The 10,267-nt window shown below is 44.6% G+C and overlaps 1 protein-coding gene across 2 annotated transcripts; it reads left to right on the plus strand.

Moving 5' to 3' along the window:
• The first annotated feature begins 1,229 nt into the window (after positions 1-1,229).
• On the plus strand, positions 1,230-9,948 carry LOC109745039 (U11/U12 small nuclear ribonucleoprotein 48 kDa protein). 2 transcript variants are annotated; one of them, XR_005768206.3, is made up of 7 exons: positions 1,230-2,414; positions 2,699-2,813; positions 3,614-3,721; positions 6,791-7,464; positions 7,549-8,269; positions 8,365-8,537; positions 9,600-9,948. XR_005768206.3 is itself a non-coding variant. In XM_020304178.4 (5 exons), exons 1-4 carry the CDS (start codon positions 1,390-1,392, stop codon positions 7,418-7,420), a joined length of 1,878 nt encoding a protein of 625 aa, XP_020159767.1. In that variant the 5' UTR covers positions 1,234-1,389; the 3' UTR covers positions 7,421-7,464; positions 9,600-9,948. The 2 variants fall into 2 exon arrangements, 1 of the variants encoding a protein (XP_020159767.1); XM_020304178.4 differs by lacking the exons at positions 7,549-8,269; positions 8,365-8,537 and having other exon boundaries at positions 1,234-2,414.
• The last annotated feature ends 319 nt before the right edge of the window (positions 9,949-10,267 follow it).

The following is a 10,267-nucleotide window of genomic DNA, read 5'->3' on the forward strand; positions in this document are numbered from 1 at the left end:
ATCATATGTTCAGATCCTATATGCATATTAATACCCCTCTGATTATGAACATGAATATGCTTTGTGATTAGTTACGTTTGTTCCTGAGGACATGGGAGAAGTCTTGCTATTAGTAGTCATGTGAATTTGGTATTCGTTCGATATTTTGATGAGATGTATGTTGTCTATCCTCTAGTGGGGTTATGTGAACGTCGACTACATAACACTTCACCATTATTTGGGCCTAGAGGAAGACATTGGGAAGTAATAAGTAGATGATGGATTGCTAGAGTGACAGAAGCTTAAACCCTAGTTTATGTGTTGCTTCGTAAGGGGCTGATTTGGATCCATATGTTTCATGCTATGGTTAGGTTTACCTTAATACTTTTGTTGTAGTTGCGGATTCTTGCAATAGAGGTTAATCATACGTGGGATGCTTGTTCAAATAAGAACAGCACCCAAGCACCGGTCCACCCACATATCAAATTATCAAAGTACCGAACGCGAATCATATGAACGTGATGAAAACTAGCTTGACGATAATTCCCATGTGTCCTCGGGAGCGTTTTTCTCTATATAAGAGTTTGTCCAGGCTTGTCCTTTGCTACAAAAGGGATTGAGCCACCTTGCTGCACTTTATTTACTTTTGTTACTTGTTGCTCGTTACAAATTATCCTATCACAAAACTATCTGTTACCACTTATTTCAGTACTTGCAGAGAGTACCTTGCTGAAAACCGCTTATCATTTTCTTCTGCTCCTCGTTGGGTTCGACACTCTTACTTATCGAAAGGACTACGATAGATCCCCTATACTTGTGGGTCATCATCAATCAACTACACAGCTCGCAAAAATCACAAAAAGGGACTAACCGGTGGCGGGTGTTCCTGGGTGGCGACGAGGGGGCGCGCTCGACGGTGGTCAATCCCCGGCGGCGGCGACGACGAGGGGCGGCTATTCTCGCCGGATCCGGAGGGGTCGGTGCAGCGGCTCGGCGCGGGAGGGTGTGGGGCGGCCCCGCGGCGCGATTCCGCCCGCAAATATGGCCGGAATCGCCGGCGGCGGGCGAGCGGAAGCAAGGGCGGTCGGCGGCGGAAGGAGGGGGGAAAGGCGCGCGGGCTGAAATGTCCCTCCCGCCGACTGCTTCTCTTTGATGCAGGGCACCACAGCCGCGAGGGGGAAACCCGCGTTTTTCCGGATTGGGGTCGGGATTTTGCCGCGCCCCATAAATTTTTTTCGGGCCGGGACGGGATGTGGGGTCTGGTCGGGCAGGTTTTTTCGCCCCTACCCGCATTTTGGCAGTTATTTTGCGGGCCGGGGGCGGATGCGGGGATGCGGGTGAGTTGCAGGAGCATAGCAGATCTGTTCTCTCTTCCTTCGTCGACCGAACCAGGTTCCTCATTCGCCTCCCATGGAGACGCCGCCTCCACCACCTGCCCTGCCGTCCGTTCTCGCCCACCTGCGGTCCCTCCTCTCCGCCGCCTCTTCCGCTCTATCCTCCCTCCCTTCCCCACTCCTCCCCTGCTCCACCACCACCACGGCGACGATCGCCACCTCCTCCACACTCCCCGCACCTGCGCCCACCACCCCGCTCCCATCTCTCCCCTCTTCACCGACTTCCGAAATCCCCCTCCCCCTCCCGGCTGCGCCCGCCCCCTACCACGACTGCCCAGCCGTCGTCCGCACCACCAGCCAACCGCCCGCCTCGTCCTCCCTCCCCGCCTTCCTCGCCGCCGAGTGTGCAGACTTCGCCTCCTCCACTGCCGCCCCAACCCTCTCCTCTCCTCCCCGCATCCTCCCGTCTGAGCTCTGCCTCCTGCGTCGGGAGGTGGACTCCTGGGGCTGCCACCACCCCCCCGGGGCGTACTCCTACGCCGCGGCCCGCGTGGTGGAGGCACTGCGGCTAGGTGCTCTACAGTGGGAAGTCGAGCTGCGGCGCTGGTTGCTCGCGAGCTCACCGAAATATGGTATCGTGATTGATGCGGCCAGTCGAGACCATGTGTTTGTGCTGGTCAGGCTGTGTATGAAGGCGGCGGCGGCGGAGGCAGGGTGCTCGCTGGAACGCCTGCCCAAGGGGGAGGGCGAGGAGTTTCGTCTTGATCCGAGGCCTGTGCGGTTCGAGTGCCCCAGGCTGGTTGATGGTGTCTCCTGGTTGGCGAGCCAGCTCGAGGTTTTGTATGGGAAGGGCAATGGCTGGTTCTTCGCGATTACGGCGGTGAAGGAGGCAATTCTTAGGTTGGGGTCTTGTTTGGCTGTCGGTGTTGGAGATGGTGTTGCTGGAGGCGCTAGTGAAAAAGGATGTGAGTTGAGAGATACTGGGACATGCCCTATTTTTGTCTCTCAGGTTGCTGCTGCCATTGCAGCCTTACATGACAGGTTGTCCCTGGATAAGAAGATTAGGGCTCTGCAAGCTCCACGCCCATCCAAATATCAGCTGTATGCTTTCTTGAACCTTACTGTTACTTAATCCAACATTGCAGATCAAGCGAATATGCTCATGCAGATCTTAATAAATAACGATGACACGGTTCAGTCGAAAACAAACTCTGACACTGCTCATGCAGATCTTGCTCAGGGAGCGTGTTGCACATAGATTGTAATTTGTGATGATGATGAGTAATCGTCATTGGAATGCATTTCCTCAGATTGTGATTAGTTAATTAGTTTAGTTTGGTTTGGTAAGAAATTCAACCATGACCAATACATTTGATTCTTGACAGGTTACTTGAATATTCACAAATACTGAAGCAAGGCTGTGATGAGCGTTCAAAGCGACCAAACTACAGAGCTGTTCTGGATTATGATGGAATTCTACCACGTCAAATGGATAACCAGGTAAAGTCATGCACTTCGTCAGAAGTACTTCTCTAGAATCCAGATACCATGCTGATATTTCTACATGTTCCAGTGTTCTCTTGATTTACACTAACCTACTATTGACAAAATTTTTGTGAACATAATGTATGCGGATTTTTCAATTTATGCTGGTTCATGCAGTAGCAGTGCTAGGATTTTTGTTTTTCTTTTCTGAACCTTGATCTCTATGTATTCCCATGGATCGGAGGGAGTACTATTTTTCCATGCTTATTCTCTTTGTTTACTAATATTTGTTAAATCAAGGTTTTGCCGAGTCATCGAAAAACATAATATGATTGGAACAAAGGAAAATGGTATGAATTTTGGAGATTTAATTCCTATAGAAAAACTTCCTACTGTGCTGTTCGGAATAAAGGAATGGCTCACAAAGATTCCGATGAAATCCCTATGAAATTGGGCAATTTACACGAAGTTTGGAGAAAAACAAACACGAGGTCTTGCCTCATGTTTTCTTCTCCTTGTGTCCAGATTTTCTGCATTTTTCCTTTGTGGTATCCAAATGGCAGTTTTAAAGTATTCCTATGCTTTGGATTCGTGTAGGAATTGATGTTACATGGCATCTCAATTGCTGCAGTCATCCTACGTTTTTGAATTCCTGCGTTCTCAATGGGCCTTAAATTTTATTTACACAGGGATATAAAGATATTTTACATAAAAATTATGAATGAGTGGTGATATAAATGATCAAATTTCATAATTATCACTATTATCGAATTTACTAGAGTTTAATTATTTACTTCTCTTCATCATTTGAAAAGGAATCTGGTAGGTCCAAGACAAGGGAGGAGCTGCTAGCTGAAGAACGGGATTACAAGAGAAGAAGAATGTCTTACCGTGGGAAGAAAATGAAGCGAAATCCAACAGAGGTACATTTTAAATTTCAAATTTGCAAGTAATTTCATTTCTCTTAAGTCATCCTAAAAGTTGTCACGGCATAAGTTCCTGAGGAGATAGTTGGTAGTGGTGGCTGGTGGGAGGTCGGGGACGGGAAGGTTGCATTCGGGTGCTGTGTGTAATGACCCTGCTATGGATCGAACATGATGGAATGGATTGGTAGGTGAGAAGAGGGTGATCGAGAGGTAGGAGAAGGAGTAGGTGAGTGCAGAGAGAGAGAGGGAGGGAGGGAGAGAGAGAGAGAGAGAGAGAGAGGTGAGAGTGTTTCAGACTTTTCTTCATACGTGAACACTTGTACAGCAACCCTGTCACAGTAAATAGACCATCCAGTTGGCTTGGGGCCCCGCTATCAAGCACACGCTAGCGACCACTAGTTCTCCTCTTCTGCTGGCGGGTCCCGCTCTTCTTCACCACGCCTAGCCTCGTCCTGGTTCTGCTGCAGCTGAACCCCTCTGTCCGCCTCCACTTCAGGCGTATCTTGGTTGGCTGAAGGGGAGTGTGTGACACCGTGATGTCAAGGGGAGATAAGGCGGTGGAGGAGGACCCTCCCTTTCCTGTTTATATGTTCACTGCTTGTTTTTCTCAGTATTAGTCTGGGATATAATCAATATAGCCTGCGGTTTACATCACCTAGAAACTAAAGACTCTTTAAACTGACTCGGACCTGAACATGGTAGGGAAACCTTCTACGGAACAAAAAAAAAAAACCATCGTACTCAAATCAGACTTCCTAAGACTTAAACTTGCCGGGCATAGTGCTGAGCGCACATGGAACATATTAAATCTTTGAGTAGATTGTATGCATGTTAATTTGTTGAGGTGGAAAATTACTCATATATATGTTATAATCAGAGAAATACTTTTCCCAAACCATCCCCAAAATGTAAATTCTATTTGACCTTTCTTCTGAATGGAAGACATACTCAGAGGTCAGAGCCATTGGAGGTCTTCGCTGTCATGGTAGACTTGTCTCCTGTTCATCTGTTCTCATGTAACATGACAAAGTCTAATAAAAGAAAGAACGATACAAAATAGAAAAATAGAACTTTTATATAACTTTTCAAAAAATAATTTAACTAGCTTATATATACTTTGTTTGCTTAAAAAATAAATCAGAAAAAACCAATCCCACCTTGTATCACAGTAGACCACCTCTCCCCCTGTTGCTTTTCATTTTATAACGTCAAGCAACAACAAAAAGAATGTTTTTTTAAGGGTGCCAACACTTTATTGATTAACTCGGACACTAAGAGGGATACAAGCTGGGTCATGCGGGGAGAAAAGCCACAAGTGGCGACCCTGATCAAGCAACAAAGAGTGTTTGGTAAGGTTGTGTGCATCAACAGTCGAGGCTCTACTTTCATAAATAAAACTACAGCTACTAAAATTTGATCTACGAAGCAATATTTCTCTAATCACTGTCAAATAAGCTCCTCCCTTTCCATCATGTATGTCATCAACTACTGGCTTGCAATCACACGCCACCATGAAGCTCTGAAGAGATAGATCTTCTGCTAGTGCAAGTGCCTCGCGACAGGCTATGGCCTCCAAGACAGCCGGATCAGTAATTCCGGGAACCACCAATGCCGAAGAACCCATATACAATCCGTTATGATCTCTACATACTGCTGCCGCTGCTCCTACCCCATTAGTGTCGGAAAGCCCACAGTCCACATTGATTTTCATCTGCCCCATCGGGGGTGGCCTCCAAGCTCCAGCTCGGCTGACCAGCCAAGCGTATAGGTGCATTGTTCGTCAATGCGCGGGGCAACGCATTGATAATATCCAGCTCAGAAATAAAGTGTTTCACGAAGCTATGCGTCGTGAAATTTTGTATCTATCGATGCACGGGACTAACATGGAGTAGATTTAACATTGAAATTTTGTTGTGTGCAACATTATTCACTGTTTGGGTACGCCTGACAGGGAATGTCATCCCAGTATAATGTCCGTCGGTGCAACAAACATGAGTGTTTGCCGCCCTAACTTATGCACAGGCGCGTTGCAAATCCTTGTGTCAAGTACCAAGTCTCATACACAACTAAGCCAGAGAAGCCGCTCTTCATGAGATCAAGAAGAGCATTAAGAAGACCAAGCGTTGGAACAAGACACGAATTTCATAAAGCATCCAACTCCGGCAGGGGCGAGTCGGCAAGTCAGGCCCCGGCAAGCCCTTCGGGCATGGATTCCCCGCCAACACCAGCGCTCTGCCTCTCTCACCAGCTGGCTGCTGATTAGTGAGGTGTCGAGCCCGCAGGTGCTTAGGTGGACATAACCCGTACGCGTCAGCTTGCTGAAAGGATAATTCACCTTTAATGACACACGTCCTGATGGCGTGTCACACTAATAGGAGGTAGCTAGTTACGCGGCGCAGCAGCCTTGCCGGGCTTCAACCTCCATATGACTCCTAGCAGCGCATTTAATGCGTTTTGTCCTAACCGACAGAGTTAGGTATGATAGCTCTGTATCAGTCTAATCACCCCTGTAATGACCTTTTTGCCACTGTGGTAACCCCTTGAGCTATGAAAGGAGGGCCAGGGCAACATTAGAGGGGGTTCGAATCTTTGCAACCCTCACGCATAGGCACTCGTGTAGCTGCTCTCTTCCCACCTCTTGCCGGGGGGGGGGGGGGGGGGGGGGGGGAGCGTGCTCAACACCACCAATACACCCAAAGGCAGGAGTGGGGTTTTACGCCTCCGGGCGGCCCGAACCTGGGTAAAATCGTGTGCTCCTCGTTGTGTTTGCTCTTTGCGTCGATCGCCACCCCTTGCCGAACCAGCAAAGGGGCTGCCCTGCCCCATAGATCGCCGGCTCCACGCCAACAATGTCCTATTTGTATCTGATCAGGTCTAAATTTTTTGTTTTCCCTAAATTTTCTGTTTTAAGTTAGTTTCATTTTTTAAGCTTAATCAATCTTGCATGTTGATGAAACCTTTGTGCATGCTGCATACCCTCTTGCTAAGTTAATTTCTGAAACTTGTCTGGACCAAGATATGGGTCTCATGTTTGACGCATTTCAATTTCTTTTCTATATCTTGAAGATATTAAGAGACATAATTGATGAGCACATGGCGGAAATAAAACAAGCAGGTCTGGGGGAACCTCCTGGTGACATTGCACAAAATATACTTGAGACCAATTCTAATGGAGGCGCTTACCAAGGAAGCTCTTGTGATAAGGCTATTTTGGGTTCTCGATTACCTAGTCGTGAGAACTCACCGCATACTGCATCAAGGAGCCATGACACAAGGGATTCATATATGAACATAAGATATGAAAATAGTGGACACCGTCACCAAAATGTATCTGAGCATGAGAAAGGAGGGATCAGAGAATCAGGAAATGCAATGAATCGAGGCTATTCTGACCGGCATGATTACACACATAAAAGAAACACCAATGATCATAGGAAATATGGTAATAAGTATAAAAAGAACATCCCAGATTACCATTCTGAATCAAGTGATCGTTCAGCATGGTCCACGCGAACACCAAAATCCTCGGAAAGAGAATACGGCGGCATGCCAGGAGATAAAAGCAATGATAGAACCAGAACTACTCAGAACAGACATGGATCAATACCTGGGAATAAAGATCAGTTCAGTGATAGATATGATCCCAAAAGCAGATATTCTGATGAGGATCCTCGTGAAGCATACCATGATGCGTGATCTGAATTACTGAGGAACAGAGTACATTTTCCTGTTGATCTCAGGTATGCTTACTCATTTGCAATATTTTTGGTTCTTTTTATTGTTTGGCACTTAATTTTACACAGCTGTTTGACATGATCTTGCAGTATACTGTGTAATACAGGCATCTGGGTTAATACCGTCAGCTGTATCCTTTTCTGTATCCTTATGCAGAAAATGCTTTACTATTTCTGCTGAGATTGTTGTAGTGACAGTCTGTTACAGTTCCTGAATATGGGAAATTATTAATTGTTAGTGCATTTTCTTGCTTATAAATTACATTCATCTCACCAATCAAATTTCCATCTAATTTTAGCTAATCAAAAATATCGGAACATCATGTAGGGTGCATATGTTTCCCGTTCACAACCGATCTTTTAAAAGGACTTCCTGTTAGTTTCGAAGCATGCATTCGTAATAACTTCGCTATGGAATTCTATCCTTTTTAGTTAGGGTACCCTTTTAGTTTTGAACTGGCAGGAATTTCAGTTGACTACCTTTGCCTGGAAAGGGCATGGCTGGAATAAATTTTCTTCACCTATCTGCTTGCATTGCATCTCATGCAGATGCTACTCATGCATAATTATTGGTTCATGTTATTTTTTGTGGGCCTAGTTTTTCTACAATGAGTTCTGTAAGCGAAGGCCAATCTTAAGCGCCACAACCCAGTAGTTGTGACTTGTATTGTCCTATTTTTTATGGACTGTGTTTTGCTCTACTGTTAGGTAGTGTTAAAATGGATTTTCCATACATATCAAGTACTTACACATAAGAAAGTGATGTAGGTAGTACTGAAGTAGGGTTCTGCATCTGCCAAGATGTAGCCAGGTACAGCCTATGCATCATGATAGAGACGCATGAGATACATTTTAAAAATTATTTTCGGTAATGGATGATACTTAATATGTCATAAAAATAATTAGGTGCCCTCCGGTGTTCAAGCTTGATGAAGCAGCACTTACACAATCATTCCCAGTGGTGGATGTGAAGAACACATGTTTTGGCTGTGCTGTTTGTACTTCTTTAGCTTTGCAACATGGAGGAGCACGCTTGAGTGTCTGCTCCCTTGGACGGGGAGGACAGTGGCCTCAATTAGGTTAACTCCCGCATCTCATGTTGGGCCGGGCTGTACCTGGATGTGTCTACAATGTGTACACAAATTTCCCACGGGCAATGATATTTGTTTTAATTGTTTATTCACCCCATACTCACGTATATGAGTGTTTGTGCTGGGTATTATGTATTCGATATGGATACAGCCATCAAGGTCGTACTACCTTGAACTGGTAAAATTTAACCAACCTGATGCTTATCATTTTTACCAGCTTCCACCACAAGTCCTCTTCATTGACAAGCTCTAAAATGGAATCATTCAATCAAAGATGTAATGTTCCTTGGAAAAGATAGCAGGACTCCACCATTTCCATAAACAAACAAACTTAATATATGTATTACATTACTTTATTTGTATGTTTTTATAGCAACTGCTTGCTTACATAAAATGGCGAGTCTTCATCGGATATATTTAAATCTTTGTTCAGGATGCTGTTCATATGTTTATATATTAACTGAAAGTTGCATCTTTGTTGCCCGTTTGTTTGTGGTATTTCTGTAGTGAGACCCTGAAAAGCTGAGAAGAATTTTATTGCACTTTGCATCAACATGTGAATAAAACCTGAAAGCCCCATAGAAGTAAACCATTTTCTTGATTTACCTTGCATGTTACTCCCTCTGTCCCATAATATAAGATGTTATTACAACCGATAGTGGCCGCTATCGGTTGTAATAACATCTTATATTATGAGACGGAGGGAGTGATTTTGAGGATTAAAGACATTACACACTTCGGATCAAGATGCAGTTGCATATTGTTTGACCTTCCGTATCCATTACTTCATGTGGAATCAGGAAAAGGCTGTTAATACTGACAGAACTGATGTACATTTAGAATTCTCAGAAGCCTGTGAGAATCGCTGATGGCATTTATGCAAAACCTTCTTAAATGCACACCAGAAATCAGTTCTGTAGTTATATTCTCAGAAATCCGTTGGCGAATTGCTTTGATACGTAATTATTGTTACTTTCTAAACAGAACTTTGATCTGTTGGCATTATGTTCTCGTACTGACATACTTTAGTTTTTCATCACTTTATTGTAGGTATCTGAGCTGGATGTTGAAGTTTGATGAACTACTTAGACAACAGTAATTTTGATAGGTAGTTAGTTCGTCTAAGTTCTGTTTAGCTCATCGCAATCACGGAGTTTTACCCCTTTGGCGTGCAACAGCCATCCTGCTGGTAAGGTGTTTCCTAGAGCACAAAACCTTCCTTCGCCAATCAAAGTTCAACACATGGGTTGTTCGAGAAATTTGTTTACGTCAGTATTTTGCTCACTGAGAGCATGTATGGTTAAATTTTGCATTTTGTTAGTTTGTGATACACTAAAAAAAAGGTTCCGAATTGGCATTGCACCCGTTTTCAGAAACATCGTATTCCTAGATTTCTAAAGTACTGCACCATCTTCTCGTCTGGAACTGTTTTCTTCTCGCTGCTGGAGCTGGTATGAGCCCCGGTCGTACTGCACCCCATCTTCCCTTCTGGAGCTACACGATTTGGTGAAAAAAATTGTCCTCCCTCATGTTAATTAGATACTGTATTTTTGCAAATATATATATATATATATATATATATATATATATATATATATATATATAAGGAGGTGTGCAGCAAAATTGAGACAACCGTCACGTTATTTTTATTTACCTTTCGAAGTAATAAGTAATCACTTTCAAGCGAGAGATGATGCACTGAGCATGGTGAACATGTC

Source organism: Aegilops tauschii, chromosome 2 (assembly GCF_002575655.3).
Source record: "Aegilops tauschii subsp. strangulata cultivar AL8/78 chromosome 2, Aet v6.0, whole genome shotgun sequence".
Taxonomy (NCBI): Eukaryota; Viridiplantae; Streptophyta; class Magnoliopsida; order Poales; family Poaceae; genus Aegilops; species Aegilops tauschii.

Excerpts from the sequence above, each read along its gene's own strand:
- LOC109745039 (XM_020304178.4), top strand. The coding sequence starts at position 1,390 with ATGGAGACGCCGCCTCCACCACCTGCCCTGCCGTCCGTTCTCGCCCAC. Across the intron at positions 2,814-3,613 it reads CACGTCAAATGGATAACCAG|GAATCTGGTAGGTCCAAGAC; the intron begins GTAAAGTCATGC and ends TCATTTGAAAAG. Across the intron at positions 3,722-6,790 it reads TGAAGCGAAATCCAACAGAG|ATATTAAGAGACATAATTGA; the intron begins GTACATTTTAAA and ends TATATCTTGAAG.